The sequence below is a fragment of the Amblyomma mixtum genome, chromosome 8 (assembly GCF_055824585.1).
Source record: "Amblyomma mixtum isolate Tamu chromosome 8, ASM5582458v1, whole genome shotgun sequence".
Lineage (NCBI taxonomy): Eukaryota > Metazoa > Arthropoda > Arachnida > Ixodida > Ixodidae > Amblyomma > Amblyomma mixtum.
Genome location: NC_143019.1, coordinates 60,669,022 through 60,686,407, shown reverse-complemented (window position 1 = coordinate 60,686,407; position 17,386 = coordinate 60,669,022). Strand labels below are relative to the sequence as shown.

Genomic DNA, 17,386 nt, shown 5'->3' with positions numbered 1-17,386 from the left:
CGTTTAGGGCGGTGACGGTTTGGCCAAGGTCCTAACCGAGGCTCTAACCTTGACACTGAACCCGCGAAATTTTAAAGTAGGTCATTGGCTATCGCTCGTAACCTAGTATGGTGTGGCAAACTTCGGTAACTGCACGAGCTATAAATGCAGCTCGTGCCTTTGCGCTAGAATAAAACTCGGAATAAGCTACCACGAAATTGTTTCAACCCTCAAAGACAGGTGAACGAAGGGCAAACGCAGCATGCTAGCCACGATGAGTTCTGTCCCGTCTAACGCAATGATATAAAAGCGTGATCAGCAAGTGCACGGTTTTTCAGTAACAATAATTATGCGACCAGTTCGTCCACGTAGGCTCAGTCGATTTCTTTCATTTTATTTCTTCCGTTTTTCGCCTGAAATGTAGACGCTTTATGCACGATTACAGCGGCTGGGCCGAGCATGGGCTGAAAAGCGCAACGCCTTCCAACCCGCATCGAACCGTAACTTTATCCGCTCCGGTGCGCTCGCAGCGGACTGGCAGTTTTGCAAGGGGGTGGATTCCCGCATTTGTGCGCTGCGCGCTCTGTCGCTGCATGTGTGGAGTGGCCTAGCTGTCAAAAGTCGCGGCGCTTGAAACGCCGGACCTTCAGAACCGGGGAAGAGCTCAACACCTGCGCGATGGACAGGTGATCGTGAACGTACACACGTGTGCGCCTTTTTTCGTCCTGAAAAATACTCCCACAAGTCATGTTCAAATCGTACGCGCGACTCCGGGAGGGCAGTGCGGCGACGCTCCCAGCAATCGGCTCTCGGACAGGTGACAACAGGTAGCCCAGTGCACACTTTTTGGATCGTATCATAGTTGTTCCCTACGCCTCATAATTCATATCGATGCTGTTGACTACACACCTTGCACGCTTCTGTTTTTTACGCCAATTAACGTCTGTGTCTCTAATAGTATTCAGCCGCTTCTGTCTGCCGTCGCATCGTTGCGACACTGACTGGCTGGAACATGTGTATCGGAATCAATCGGCACGTTTGACGGCGCCGATGTGAACAAAGGCAGGTCGTCATTTGTTGACATGCCCTTGCTCCCGTGGCCCCTCTAGAGGTTCGCACCTGTGGCTCGAACTCAGTTGAAACAAACAAAAGAAAAGGCCCTGCGCGTTTAGTCGCGCTCATACCGTGCAGCACGCACTGTGTGCAAGTGCACCAGCGGAGGTCGAAATCTCCGCATAGCGCGTAGCGTCAATTTTTGAGTCAATCGTTGGCTTTTGTTCTTTTTCCCCAGCGATACGCTGCTGCTTTTTATTTCGTTTTGCGCTGGTACGCCAGCCCCTGCAGCTGCACTCAACCATGATGCGAAGCATGATTCTGGTAGGAGCCTCTTCTTTATTACTTTGCGACTTTCTGTTTAATATTGTGGAAAGAACGCGCACACATGCTGGCAGCGGCAGAAAAAAAAAAAAATCCCAGCCTGTGGCAGTTCGTCAGATTAGCCGCAATGGAAACGGAGTACTTTCTCTGGAGTCCCTGGCATGTACTATTTTGCTCGACACTGTTGCATAGGTTACCTTTGCAGTCTATGTTGAGCAGCTGTAGCTATAGCATGCACATATATATATGTATATATATATATACTTGATAAGCACACTATGTGAACTAATGAACTACTGGCTTTTGCACTGCAGACAGATATTCCATCAGTTAATCCATGTTCCAAGATAAGTAAAAATCGTGTCATATAGTTATGCAAAGATCCCAGAGCAAAAGCTAAATTGTTATCCCCATGTATTGGACTGAAAGCATGTACTCCCATGTACATTCAACAAATTTCATTCAGTCATCACAGCGAGTGGCATGTGTTTTAGCATCTAATTATATGTATATGCAAATGGTGTGGCAAGGCTGAAAATATGAGGCTTTTATTGGCAGAGATAGTTTCATTTAATATGGTTGATAGCATTCTACTGTAATTAAGCTTGCAATCAAAATCTAGCTCCTCTACATCCTATACCTTTTGCACAGGTGAACTAATCGCTCAGGGCATGCATATACTTAGCTTGTTACCGCTTCCAATCATTACAGCAGTCATGTGAGCTTCCTGTTTGCTTAAAGTTTCTAGCCGTATCGCCGCATGATATACCTGCGTACACCTCTCTTAGGCGAACATGTTAACAGCACGGCTGTGTTCCACGCACGTCTTAATTCCAGTCGCAGATGATGTCTGGCACTCGCCGCGACAGCCTGGTCCCCGAAGGCTATGTCGCGGCACGCCGAGAGAGTCTGCTACAAGAAGGTGTTGTCCCACCACGCCGGGACAGCCTGCTGCCCTTCGAAGGCCTTGCCGCGGTTCGCCGGGGGAGTGTACGCCCCGAACGCAGAGGCAGCTACATTCCTCCCGAACTGTTCCTTGGCCGCAGGGTCAGCCTGGCTCCAGAAGCGCTGAACCGGAAGCTGAGTCTGGCGGCCGCTGTCCTCAAGCCGACCAGCAGTGCGACCCCAACGGAAGACAACACACCTTCTGGAAGCTACTCCAGTTTCGACGCGGTCGTCCGCGACAGAATACTCCAGGACAAGAAGAATGATGTGGATGTACGCGGGGAGCCGACAGTGGCCTTCCGCAAGGATGGGGAACAGACTGGCATCGACTTGGAGGCGAAGGACGCATTGGCGCAGCTCAGGGAAGGTGAAGATGCTCCTGTTCTGGAAAGGGTAAGTGGCGTCTGCAGTTGTAGTCTCGCTTTATTGCATCTAGGTGGATTGGGAAAGTTTTCAAGAAACAAATGCACTTTTCAATGAGGAGGCAGTCACCAAGGTGCTGTGATTCTAACCTTTCTGTCACTTGCCTTAAACTTTATAAGACTTTACTTCCCGTGACTGCAGTTTTATCTGACACATTGCAAAACTGGTACTTGCAAGTGCATCACATGACAAGAAAGGAGGAACCACTTTATTTCAGTTGCGCGCTAAGTGTCCAGCATATTGAATAATAATAATAATTAGCTGTAGTAGTGGTAATAAGGAGTAACCTCAAGTGATCAGCTGTTTTGCATTATAGCTTGAGATGTAGCATGACACATAGTTTTTTTCCACAAAAGTTTGCTAGAGAAGAAAATTCCAACAACGGATATGTATATGTCTTTGTGATAATAATAATAACTGTAATAACTGCAACAACGTGGTAGCAAACACACAAACATCAGTGGTTTATTTATCGGTTAGCTTTCATCAGTGAGCTTAAATCTAGAGCTGCAGAATGCAGAATTTTGAGTCCTTAAATTTCCTGTATGGCAAAACACAATATATGCACATTTATGTATTGAAATTTCATACACTGGGAGTTGGCTGTATTTTTTGCAAGCAACACCGATATATGCTGCATATTGGCTTTCTGTATTGAATTGTGATTTTTTTTGCATATCTTATTTTGCAGGACCTTGTAATAGCAAGCGCACTTGTTAGAGATGCTATGGAAAGCTATCACTCAGATTTCCAAATGACTGAAAAAGCAGTCAGGTTTGTATAGCTTTGTGTCATATATATGTGAAGGGCTGAATGCATGCACTTTTTCCAGCTTGTAAAGACTTTTTTGTTATCTCTTATCATTCCGTAATAGTGAGGCATACTGTATTTTCCTGTGTATAAGACGCACCCTTGTATAAGACGCACCTGCCTTATATGCAGGCTGTCGTTGAAAAAGTTGGTATATAAGACGCACCCGTGTATAAGACGCACCCCAATTTACCCAGTTAGGCTAGTGAGACTTAATTAAACGTGCTTGTGTGACCATCGTGAAATGCACCGTACCTGTGAGTTCTTAAGCAACGCTGAGTGATCGATAAGGCAACACTCACGCCATAACCGCCCACGTTTTATCAAAAAAAAAAAAAAACGAAAGAACTCTCCTTATGTCCATGACAACATTTTATTTTTACTTAAAACCTTCGAAGTCTTCATCTTCGGATGCGCTATCAAAAAGTTTGCCCATTCCTAGAGGCAGTGGAGCTGAAACATTCTCTTTGCACAACGCACGTATTACGTACACAGAGCAAACAAAGTTGCAAAGGGAGACTAAAAAAAAATGCCGGCTTGTCTTGGCTTGTCTTCACAATGGCGAAAAGCGCGATTGTCACCATCTTTCGGCATTTCACATTACATTTGCTTGGGGCCTTCGAAACGGCCGCATGTTTATGATCCCGGAAGTCATCAACCCCGCCGTTTCATGATAAAGTTCACCTAAAAAAGTTGCACATGGCAGTCCCAATATTATAGCCGTGTTACAACTGCGTTATTGGTAGCCATGTTTTTCCGGTGAAAAAAGCTTGAACATGAACCTGAGTAATTTCTGAACTCGGAAAAAAAAAAGCCGAAAAATTCGCATATAAGACGCACCCTTGTATAGGACGCACCAGCAAGATTTTTGAAAAAAAGCCGCGTCTTATACACCGGAAAATACGGTATGTGCTGTAGGTGTGCATTACTTAAAGCAACATATTTTCTTGAACGTATTAAAAGTTTGCTTTTTTCTATAGCAGGAGTGAAAAGTCACCCCTCGCATTGCAGTTGAATCAATACTATTTGTAAATGGAATTTTATGCTGTTCAGTAATCGCAAAACACTCGCAACACTCATGCTTGCATTATATCTGGATAAATACGGTAGTTTTATCAGAAATAATTTACACACAGGTGAACCACAGGTGCTGTTAAGGAAATATAAAGTATTAACCAAAAGTTTAATTAGCTGAGCTGAATAATGTGCCTCACGAGCTTTTGAGCAGTGTCACTTGTCACTCTCATTCTTTTCGGTCTGTCATTTGCGACAGTTTCCTGTCTGTCCAGCTGCATTTAGAGCACACCTGTACCTCTATCTCTGCAATGTGTGACCTTGCACTCATGAGTTATCTGTTTTGTGGATAGCATTCCATTGCTCCATAGACGCTGACCTAAATTGAACCTTTTATCTCCGGGCTGTGTTGTGAATGGAAATCTGTAGTTTTCAGGGTTCTGCATGAGTTCAGCATTGATAAGAAAGCTGTAGCGCAAAATCAGGTTTAATTTTCGCTTTAGCAAAAACATGAAGTATAGTCATCTGAGCAGTGTCTTATGCTGCTTCTATTTTGCTTGTACTGTGAACTTTTGCAGGCCACTTAAAAGTAGTGTTGCTGTATTTTAATTTTTTGTTTGTTTGTCTTCCAGAATCTACAATGTCTATCACCACTGGGGTCTTCAGTTGGTCCTGTACATGTTTATTCTTATCAATCATCTACTGGCGGTATTCGAGAGGCCGGCTGTTCATGGCTGTGAGCTTCCACTTTGGGTATGTTTCAGGAATTTGCACCGTGCCAAATGCAGTTTTGTCAAGCCTTACTTTATTGAACCCAGGCACCTTTGATTCTTGTCAATGATTGCTCCATTACTTTTGGAGGCATGGGCATTTGCTCTTCCCGTACAAATATATGGACAGTTTGTAAAATTTCAGAGGTGGTGTATCGTGGTCAGTTTTTTTGTTACTAACAATTGTGTGCAGAACTTGATTGTTTTGTCCAAAATAAAGTGAAATACTATGTTATTTTACGTGAGAAGAAGCAATTGGGTCGTCTTCACTAGGAAGGAATGACACCCACTATCTTCCTGGTCTTTTCTTGTGGACATAACAATATCAGCTAATTTATTTGTAAAGGCAGTATAGTTAGCTACAAATTTCTGACATCCTGTCATTATCATTAATTATTCTCATGATGTGGCCTCTCTGAAAATTCAATTGTTCATGGCCAGTAATAGGTGGAGACAGCAGGAACATATCACTGGATCTCATCGGCTGCTGATCTGAAAGACACAGGCTCGATCCTGGTTGAGGCGGTCCCATTACGATGGAGGCGAATTTTAGAGGCCCGTGTACTGTGCGATGTCAGTGCATGGAAATGAACCCTTGGCGGTCAAAATCATTCATAGCCCTCCTCTTCGGCGTCCCTCATAGTCTGAGTCGCTTTAAGATAAGATACGAATTTATTGGGTACATATTGGTTACATAAATTCAGTATACAGGCGAGGATTCCAAAGTCAAGCGACTGTCACAGGACCCCCGGTAGATTAATACTAACTTGAATAAAAAACAAGCAGCATCACAGACAGGTACAATTAGCTGTAATAAAAATGGTAATTTAAATGAGTAATATTTATATATTGAGAATGAAATAGATTAGCAGGGCGAAAAACAGACAGACAAGCAAAACAAGAATAACAACCCACTATAAATAATATTGTACAAAATACACGGTTTTGGGACGTTAAACCCCATAAATCATCATTCGACCGCCCTATTTCATTCACCATCTGTGTACTGCAATACCTTAAGAGCAAGAATTTCTTGTCATAACATCAGAGCATCTAGTTATATCCTTTTGGACATTGTCGCAGGATTTCTCTTCATCCACTAGCTATAATGCTGGAATGAAAGAATATTTAAAAAGAACAAAATTGTGATTGGTTTGCGTAGTTAGGCCAGATGCGAATTAGGTGCACTAGCAGTTCAGTTTTCACTTCGGTTCCGATGTTCAGATTCAGTGTTCACGGATGGCAGTTGTTTGGGTAGTGATAACGAGCTAATTTTCGTATATGCGGAACTGGTCATTCTCTGCATTCATAGATCTCTGGAAGTCTTCCTATCACTCCTGGTGCAGTGGTGCAGTGGTCAAGCGGTGCGCCACTGCCCTTCTATGGCAGGTGCTGCCGTCGATGGGACTTGGGCTGCTTGGGTTGGATTGCAATTCAGGTTGCTATTCCCGAGCAGCCTGTCACAATTAATTGATCTGCCGCCAGACATGGTTAGCAGGTGAGCAGCCTGCCACAAAAAGGCTTCAGACAAGTAAACACACACACAATGGCTAAATGCAGGGAATGGCCGCTAGAGCACTGCACGGGCCTCAATCTGAGGCCCGAGCCCGGCCTGGGCCCGAGACCTGAAGCCCGAACCCGGCCCAGGCTCGCGGCTTCAAGCCCAGGCCCAGCCCAGGCCCGCTAAATTATCGCTCTAGCGAGCCCGGCCCGGCCCGTGAATCCCGGAGTGAAGCCCAGCCCGGGCCCGGCCCGGCCCCTTTCACAGTAACGCATGAGGTATACTGCTCACTCTGAGCAAGTAGACTAGACCGATAAGAAACTGGCCGACAAAGGTTCTGAAACCACAGTTTGGCTTGCAGAAAGTTGGTTCTTTTTAACCCAGAAGGAAGTGATTAAGAGTAGTGCTCGTCAGGCCCGTCTTTTGGACAGTGATCTCGTGTAGGTGCGCAAAGATAAACTCGGAAGTTCCGAGAGCCAAATGAAAAAGGGCTGCATACACGCGTAATAGACTACTTTGCATTCCCCCATGAATTTAATCAGTTATATTTTGCCGCCCGCAAAGTATAAACATTAAAGCTGCGTAGCAAGCAGTGGGATATTTTTTATTTTTTTAGTGAACGCGATCTCACAGGTAGAACTCATAGCCCAACTGGTCGCCTTTCAGCAGAAACGAAAAGCTAAAAGGCCTGAGCATTTCACGGTGTGTGTTTTGAAGACTATAAGCGTCGTAAACTAATATGTTCTTCCCGAATGCATTTCTAATAGTGTATAGGTATGTTTTGGGATGACGAACGATCAATGGCCAATTAAGGCCGGTTGAATTCTACTCTTACTGCACCGCGGCGTGGAAATAGGGAAATGAATAAGTTAATGAATAAAGCTTAGTTTTTTCTCAGCGCGTACTATAACTCATCTCTCATCCGTGTCGCTGCTTCAATGCCGCAGTTGTGTACTTCACTCTGCAATAGTGATGGAAAGTCGGACACCAGCCGTTTCTGCACCGACCCAAGCCTGGCGCGGGCCCGCAGCTTTAAGCCCGAACCCGGCCCGGGCCCGCATTTCAGGCCCGGGCCCGGCCCAGGCCCGGCAAAACAAATCATGTACCGGCCCGGCCCGGCCCGCGGGCCGGCCCGGGCCCGGGCTTTCGGGCTGGCCCGAGCCCGTGCAGTGCACTAATGGCCGCTATAAGGGTTAGCGCACTAAAAATGTCAATTCCTGCACTTCCAGTTTTATCCTTTTATGCTCACACCTATTGTTTTTATTCCACCTTTCTTGTCCACCCTAGGCCACCATGCTGATAGAATTCATCTGCCTGAGCTTCTACACATTCCGACTTGTGCAAGCGTCCAGTTTCAGCCGGCCAGAAGTGTTCTGGAAGGACCCCAAGAACCTGGTCGTCATGGGCGTAGTCGGGGTCACCCTCATTGACATGGTCATCTTTGCTTCCATGGAGATGGGCGGCTTTCCGGGCATCGGAATCCGCTGCACACGTCCGCTACGGCCGTTTCTTATGGTCAATTTTGCAGAGAACAAACAGGTAAGGAGCTGCAATGCCCACTCCCATGTGTGGCCATGGTGTGTTTGCCCTAAGCAGGGAAGTAGAGAAGTTGTTGTTGTTGTTGTTGTTGTTGTTGTAGCCTACGACAGAATGGCACATACCCACACTGGGGGATCGGCCAAGAATTGGGAGGTAAAGGTTGGTATTCACCTGTACATAGTAAAGGCAAAAGGAAAGCGCACGGGAGAGGAACACCGGGGGAGTCTACCACAAGAAGGGCACGGAGAGGATGAAAAAAATAAAAATTAAAATAAAAAAAAGTAGAGAAACATCTCTACTTCCACTTCTTCTTCTACTTGCACTGCAAATGGAAGAGGACCGTTAGCTATATTCGCTAGAAGCATGGGTATGCCAGAATGCAATTCCGAATATAATTTTCGCTAATCTTAATTTTAAAGGAATTCAGTTAGTTTCTCTAATGGCATGCAGTGTCAGAAGTCAAACATTTTCAAAATATTGGATGCTACAATCCAGAGGAAGGAGTTCACGGTCAGATATGAGATTTTTTACCTGTTGATAAAGTGAGAAGTGCGAGCACATTTTCAAGGCGTGTGCAAAATGGGACCGATTACCTTCTCTCTCATGACATATGTCATTCGGCGGGGAATTCTACAGCACTGCGCGTAGAAAAATGTTACTATAGTAGCAGAATACAATTTCAAAAGAACAGTTGGTAACACTAGCCATGTTACACGGTACCCTGACCAATTAAAACAGCAAACAAAATCATCTTTTTAATCATCTATCAAACAAGACATAGGCATTAAAATTCTTGAGCTTATAATTTCCTCTCATGATTAGCTTCTTGTTTAGGTAACAAGAAAAGCTTTGACAACAGTCTACTTTCTGTCACGGTAGAAATCTGTTTAGAGGTCCTGAATGTGGCTGGAGCTTCGCTGCAGAATTGAGTTGTATCTGGCTACAGTACAAATTGGGACCAGACGGGATTGAATTTGGCATACACTGACAGCTTTTTGTACCAGATACATAACGCAGCAGTGCTATGTTACAAGCGAGGCGACTTAGGGAAACCCATTGACCGTGTTCTCTTCACCTCAGATCGAGTGCGAAAAAACTGTTCTGAGATGCTTAGCTGAGCATCTTTTCACCCCAGAAAGTTACTTGTGCTGTGGCACGACTCCCAAATGCAGTGGACAGCTTGTGTGGGCTCCCATTACTTCCTTAAAAACAAGTTACGTGTCTAAGTATTGATATCTCATGTTTTTATGTCACCGTTAGGAGAGCCATGAAGGCAGAAACTGCCGGGGGTATCTGCACCTGTGTGAAACCTCTGCCTGCAAACCGTGACAGGTGGTGTTTAGGGCGATTTTCCTCTCTCCACCTGCCACCTACCAACTTTCCCCCTCTCCACCCCACCCCTCTCCCCCTCTTCAGCTGTAGGGGAAAGGGGGAGCTATTCCTTCTTGCATTGCTCGGGAACAGCAACATGGGTTTACGACTCCTTTTGTCTATGTTGACATTTGTCTGCCTGCAAAAGATACATTTACTGGCAAGAAAATTGCATTTAATAACATTCTCGCTAGTCGATTCAAACTTGTGACGTCCTTATCAAAAAGGACTGGCTGCCATCATTTTGAAGAGAATAACGGTGTAACATCGCCTCTAGGATCCAAACCAAAAGTCTGTGGTGACAGATGAACTTTGCTTATGAAGTCTACTCATGATGGCGACACCTGTATTTTGTTTGTTTGTCTTTTCTGGCTTATAAGAGCTTCGTTTCCGATGACAGTGGTCTCTTTCAATAAGAATGCGGTATCTGATTGATACAGACCAACTTTACTAGTCCCCAGTGTCCCTTAAAGAACAAGTGAAAGCACAGCAAAGGTGCTGATAACCTTATCTTCAATGCTATCGGTGAAACCAAGCACAAGCTATGGCAGGCTAGCAAAGGCTGCAGGACACAAATCTTTTCTGTAGAAACAGCAAATGCCCTTGCTTCGAGGAAGTGGTCGGTGAGTAAACACAGATCCACTTAAGTGATAACGACATCCTTATCTACAGCGCTAAAGACTAGACAGAAGGAACACACACAAGTCACACAACAGAGCGCTGACTGACAACTGATATCTTATTGGATAGCCAGCGAGCTCATAGACTTACTGGCTACCAGAAAGGAAAGAAAGCACTAAAAACATGTACGGAAGCAACTAGTGCCACCGGAAAAGTGGCACCTGTCGAATCTTGCAATCAAGATACTTCATTTCTGTAGATATGGAAGTTAAAAACCACCTTGCCTAGCATATTGTATTGTGATAATGACAGTCTTGTTTCTGCAGGTACGCCGGGCTGTACGCAACATTCGCAACACACTGAAAGAGATTATCTACGCACTTATCCTGCTTTTCATGAGCATAGCTCTATTCTCGTTGCTGGCCCTCAAGCTGTTTCAGAAAAGGTATGCAATCTGTTGACCCTGCGTCAGCTGTGGTCTGTTTATACTATGTGCAATTTAAATAAATGCCACAAAGAGCCACATAGAAAAGAAATAAAGATATATCTGGTTCCTTTATTAGCTTGTGTTAAGCATGTCATGGGTGGACAGGACACTGTCTTGTCCTCGGTGAGAGGCTGAGTAAGAGGCTAATCCAAGACTGTGAACGGATAAAAATGGCTTGGCTTTGCAAAGCAGGGTTCATGAACAAAAAAAACGCTTCATAACCCTGATTCTTCCATAGCCAATGCTAATAGCATTTCACTTCCTGTAATCTTATCCAAGTCACAAAGTGTACACAATCTCCAGCTTCAAGGCTCAGCTCAGGACCACAAAACCTAAATACAAAAGTGAACGCCGTCAGAGTGTTTGCCATGGGTGTGTTAGCCACTCAGCCTCCTCATCTCTTTCGCCATCTCTGCCTTCCCATTTTTGGTGCCCTTTGTATGACTAAGCATTTCCCCGCCATGGCATGTTCGCCTTCCTACCTGGCTTTGTCAGATCACATGGGCTCTTTGACGACTATGGAGCGATACGTGCAGCCTTACTGTGGTGGCATGTTGTTGGCTAATATCTGTAGCAATGCGATCATGAGGGAACATAAGGGTATGCAGAAAACTTGACTAATTAAAAAGTTACATTTGTTTGTTTGTTTCTTTGCCTGTTTCTTGGTTCTTGGGATGCTTCAGCAGTCCCAGTAGGGCGCAAGAGATCAGTCAGCGATATCTGCAAGACGAGGTGATGGCAAAATGGTGAAAGCTGCTTAAGCTGACTGGATAATGGAATTAAACGTTATTTCTAAGATGTATAGTCTAGTGAAGTTTCCACTTCAATGAAATTTTTTTGCACATCCCGTGAATTTAGTTGTAGCGGGGTTCAACTGTACTTGCTCCCTTCAGTCATTTAATGTGGTCTTTTTGCTTTCATGTGTATTGCTTGGCTTTGTAACTGAGGTTTGTATGTTCATTGAGCTAATTTATTTCGCACTTCCACAACTAGAGATTTATACTACCCTGATGAAAAGAGAAGCCCATACTTCAGGGACTACTTCGACATTTACTTCAGCCTTTATGTTCTAGTCACCACTGCGAATAATCCTGACGTGATGTAAGTACATTTCTGAAGCTTTCTTGGGTTCCATGCTTTTGAGGTAGCACTGGGCTCTGTGCTGTGTAACCCACCCTGATCATGACTGTTTCGTTTCAGGATGCCCGCCTACAATGACAATTCCTTGTTTGCTCTGTTCTTCGTGGTTTACACATTGATTTGTCTTTACATATTCATGAATATCATCTTGGCCGTTATCTACTTCAATTATCGTGAGAATCTCAAGGTATGTGTGCTGTTTTTAGTGAGGGGGTGAGGGGGGGGGGGAACAAGTCTGAAAGGGCATGAGATGAATCACTGGCATTTCAAATAGGGATCATGTGTGCTCTCCGCACAAAGCACTTGACAGGAAAAACAAAGGTCAAAGTGTTACAAAGCACTTGACAGGAAAAACAAAGGTCAAAGTGTTATGTTTTGGTTTATGCTTTTTCTTGCCTACACATTCCTTATTGTTTCTACCTGCTTTCATTTTTATTAAAGTTCTGTTTGAATTGGTTTACTTGGATCTACCGTTCTAGATGACAGTTCCAGCATTAGAACTTGCTTAAGTGCTCTATGGTACTAGTATTTCAGTAGGTCCTACTTGCAGAGCTTATTAAATGTCTATAGGCACCAAATTTCGGCTGCATGTTTTCTTTTTTGTAATGATGTGTAAAACGTTACTATACATGGATCACTGCATGGTATTTGCCTATGGTCAATAAATAATTTGACTTTCTTCTCTCACCTGTCTTGGTTTCAGCGGCTGAGCAATGGCTCTGTCACAAAAGGTCAGTAAAGGTCACACAAGGCACGATGAAAACTGCAATATAATTGCTACTTCTTCACCCGTGTTCCGGTCTTTGAGGCTGGCTGGCTTTAATGTTGTAGTGAATTAAAATGATGAAGCAGTGATCATATTGCAGTTTCTTTCATGCCTCATGTGATCTATACTGACATTTGACATCGAGCCATATCACTGGGCTGATGAAACCAAAACAGTTAAGTGAAGAAAATTCGATTATAAATTATTTAGGGTTGTTAGTGGATGCTATGTTCTGACCCATGCATACTTAATGTCTTACGCATTATTACAAAGAAGAAAATACGCAACGAAAAAAATTAGGTGCCTATACTCGTTTAAAATTAAAACGAAACAATATGATCTGCCTAATTAGAGCTGATGCCTTATATGAAATGCTTTTCTTTATGTATGGACTGAAGTGGTTTAGACTAATGACAGCCAGGAACAACTAAGCGTGCGAGCGGAGTCGATCTATGTAGTTTTAAATACTGCTCAAAAACATAGCAACCTTCAACTGTGTAGGAGTTGCGAGGAGCTTGTTTGTGTCTGATTTTGATCCTAAGGAGCTTTTTGCCGAGCCTCTTGTATGAGTTTTTCTGTAGCCACAGTTGTGCAAGGCTCCCATGGTTTTCCAACAGCAGAGTTTTCATTTCAGGTCGAAGTGCAGAACATGGTTGCAGTCAAGCGAGACAATCTTTCTCGGGCATTCGACCTTCTAAAAGTGCGCGATGGAGATACATTTGTTATCACATACAGCCGGTTTGCGGCACTGCTTGATAAGATACCGCCAGCAAGAAGTGAAATCACAAAGAAGATTCTGTGGTATGTCCTTGATCAGAATGGGGACAACAAAGTGGGTAGGTCATGTTGTAGTTACGGTACATTTCCTTTGGGCACCGAGTGATGCTTGCTTTTTTTTGCCAGACTTAGCAAATCTGCTACCATGTCGTGCTTTTATCATTGATTCTAATTTGCTTTATGACGCACCACAGTGGCTCAGTAGTTAGGGCACTCTGTTACTGAGAGCTGGAGGATAAGGCGGCAATCGCAACCACCTTGGCCATGTTTCGATGGAGGCAGAACGCAAAAGGCGCCTGGTTGCGGTGTCATATCGATGTACATTAAAGTACCCCAGGTATAGTGGTCTAAATTAATCCGGAGCTCTCCGCTACTGCATCCCTTATAGCCCGTGCATCGCTTCGAGATGTTGAGCTGCACAATTCCCAGGTGAAAATCTTTCCCAGTTCAACTGGTTCATGGAACAATTTCCAGTTGGTTCCAGTTGGAACCAACTGGAACCCATTTGGTTCCAACTGGAACCAGCTGGAAATTGTTCCATAAACCATTTGGGCTGGGAAAGATTTTCACCTGGGTTTACAATTTAATTTGTTTTATGGCTGCTGTTAAGGAGCAGGAGAGTACCAATCAGGCTGCTGCTTTCACTGTTGCAAAGTATTTGTACCATTTCTAGTACGCTGTCCAAATGTCTATTCAAGCCCCTTATATGTGAATGCATTTGCACAGACCTTCCAGATTTCATGTACCTGGCTGACCTGCTCAATGTGCGAATTGTTGAAACTGAAGAAGCTGCGAATTGCTTTGAGAAGTACATGCCACGAGTGTACAACTGCATGGTGTCCCAAATGATTCGTACCATGACAGCTCACATGTAAGTTGACATTGTTCCTACATGACTGGTATTCGGGTTACAGGTTTTACTAGAATGTGTTGTGTATTATGTTTTGAATTTGTTTAGAACAACTACCGGAGTGTACGAGTAACTAGGCTTTTAGTCAGTACACTGAACTAAGGAGGTCATTTAGTTGACAAACTGACTTTTCTACAGCACTACTTAGCTTTAGAGTGAATGTGATTGAGAGAACGTAAACATGTGTTATCAACGATGGAGAGAAAGGTTTCAAGACAGTGTTCTGGTAATGTAATGATATATCTGCATTAAGGTGTTTGAAGCGAGGGTCATTTTAAGTACGCTAGTTGCACACTGAATGCTGGCAACTTGTAGTTCTGCACAATACAATTCTTAGCATTTTAGCACTCTCTCTCTTGGTTGCCTATTACAGAATGTATAGTGCAGTATGCTGCATTCGAGCATGTCAGGGGGTGAGGTTGGAGCTCAATAGAGTTTGCTGTTTGTCTTTTATGCCAGCAGCATTGCTGGAGATTGGTAAGGATTCCTTTTTTGTCTACTCTGTGTTCAATCTGCTTATGAGCAATGCCTGTCACTTTTGCATGGGAAGTTTTTGCAATCGTGTCAAAGGTTATGATGTAGTATTTCAGATTAGTGAGAGTATAACTATCCTGTTTACACTGCTGCTGCGCTTTTTCAGCGTATAACTGCAGAGCGTGCAAAATCTTACTGAAGTTGTTAGATGAGCAAAATTGGCAGCCATCAAGAGAATGCGATCTGTGTCTTCTAAGTACACGTTATGAAACTTGCACATAGGTGAGTATGAGAACAATATTAGCTGCTGTGACACAACTGCACAAACGGGCACAGCTTATTCAGGTGACTTGATAGACAAAGCAGGAAAGATAGCTGTTTACGGGCATCTGCAAGCACACATGCACTGCCATCAGCAAATGCAAAGGCATGTCGTCGCATGTCGATGTATGGTTCACCAATTTGTGGGATGTGGCCTGTAGAGCCACTTTGTGTTCTAGACATTAGATGGAACGCAGAAGCACCATTTTTTTTTTTTGGCAACCAACAGATTGTTCTTCCTTCTCCGAGTAAAAAGTGCAAAAAAATATAAGGGGGCGCTTTGTTGACCTAAAGTGCGGTGAGGTCAACACCGCAGGCAGCAATACCGTGCCTTAAGGGGGGACATGGGTCTTAAAACATTTTTTTTATTTACAGACCAAATGCAATGAAACTGCATAGACTTGTTCAGTTTTTTCTGCTGATTTCAAATATGCAATTTGTTTACTTCTAGGCTAATTATTTCCTTAGATATTAATATATATCATGCCATTGTCTGCTCAAACAATAGAAAAAAAAAAATGGGCCACCCGAAATTTAACTTTAATATGTGGGTAGGTACTACAATGTGTGAGGAATGCAACCCTGGAAGCAGTTTTCAGTTTTTTTGTCCATGTAGACAAATGGCTTAATAGTTAGTTTCATGTGTGTCATGTGTTTTCTGGCACTGTATGTCTGGTTAACTCACTTGAAAACTAACTATTAAGCCCATTTGTCCACACGGACAAAAAACTGAAAACTGCTTCCAGCGTTGCATTCCTCACACTTTGTAGTATCTACGCACGTATTAAAATTAAATTTCTGGTGGCCCACTTTTTTTCTATTGTTTGAGCAGACAATGGCATGATATACAATAATATCTCAGGAACTAATTGGCCTGGAAATAAACAAATTGCATATTTGAAATCAGCAGAAAAAACTGAATAAGTCTGTGCAGTTTCATTGCATTTGGTCTGTAAATAAAAAAAATGCTCTAAGACCCATGTCCACCCTTAAGCGCAGTATTTCACTCCAAGAGTGAAATGCGACAGCGTCTTGCAACACTCCCAGGGAGTCCACAGAATGCCATCCTTGCTCGTTGGTAAATTGGTTTTTGAGGAAAGGAAATGTATCTGTCTCGCATATCTCGGTAGACACCTCAACCTCCATGGATACCTGAACCTCGCTGTAAGGGAAGGGAGGAAGATGGGAGTGAAGGATCATCAAGCTGGCATGGTGGAGTGGCTAGCGCTCCACCAATTCGCTACTGGGTTTTATTTATTTACTTATTTTACTTGGAGCATCATTATACCATCCCTTTAATTGGTTGCATGGTTACTAGCCAAAGTAAAATTGGCCCCGTTTGAAATTCGCGCACTGTGATGTCACGACCATATCGACCAATTGAAAAGCGTGACATTTCTGTCGACAACTCCTGCTTACAATGATGAGGCACTAAAGGCTTCCGCCTTAAAAATGAAATTCGTCACCTTTTTTTCATTACTCAGTGTTCGCAAAACAGCAGTCTTACCCCTGTGCGTAGCATTTAAAATTTTCTTGAAATACGTGTTTGGTCTCCGCGAGTAAAGATCAGGTTCTTCTTCTTCTTCTTCTTTGCACCAGAGGTGCACCGCCAGAGACGGTTTGTTCCAACTTGAAGACTTGAAGACACAGGGATAAAAAAGGAAATAACTGAAGATTTATATACAGCTATTTACATTGCATATACAAGTTTAGGTACTCGAGACATTAAGCAGCAAAAGGACAAACAACAAAAATAGTGGATCTGGCTAATACTAGGGGAGGCCCCTACTCGGCGTTGCCGAAGATGCGTTGCATCTCACCTTAGCGCAGAACCCTGCTTCCAGCTCCGGGGCCCGGTTTTAAAGCCCTAAAGGCCCGGCCCACATTTCGTAGCTTCCAATCATATTGTGCTCTCAACATGATTGGTTCTTCAAGAGCCTGGCCAGCCCTCCAGCTGCCGTAAAGTAGAGCACTCTCTCCACCACAAAATAAAAACAAACACAAATAGACATCCGTGCCAGCACGTGTGCGAATCAGTACCGCGGGTGGGGGGACACCCGTATACCTGCCGGCGCGTTCGCGAGCGGCCGCGTTCCAAGAAAGGAGACGCTTCGCTTTGAGCACCCCCAGCCGCGTTCCGATGACCCCCGCGAACGCTACC

General features: G+C 44.0%; 1 protein-coding gene across 2 annotated transcripts in view; it reads left to right on the top strand.

The window, feature by feature from the left end:
- Positions 1-447: 447 nt before the first annotated feature.
- LOC149332702 (uncharacterized) overlaps positions 448-17,386 on the top strand; it is a 34,879-nt gene continuing 17,940 nt past the window's right edge. The window contains exons 1-10 of one of the 2 annotated variants that reach the window (XM_089558288.1): positions 448-806; positions 2,403-2,694; positions 3,416-3,498; positions 5,181-5,301; positions 8,107-8,358; positions 10,677-10,795; positions 11,831-11,938; positions 12,038-12,164; positions 13,378-13,579; positions 14,247-14,391. In XM_089558288.1, the coding sequence (XP_089414414.1) occupies positions 727-806; positions 2,403-2,694; positions 3,416-3,498; positions 5,181-5,301; positions 8,107-8,358; positions 10,677-10,795; positions 11,831-11,938; positions 12,038-12,164; positions 13,378-13,579; positions 14,247-14,391 (1,529 nt within the window). In that variant the 5' untranslated portion in view covers positions 448-726. The other variant, XM_089558287.1, reaches the window with a different exon arrangement.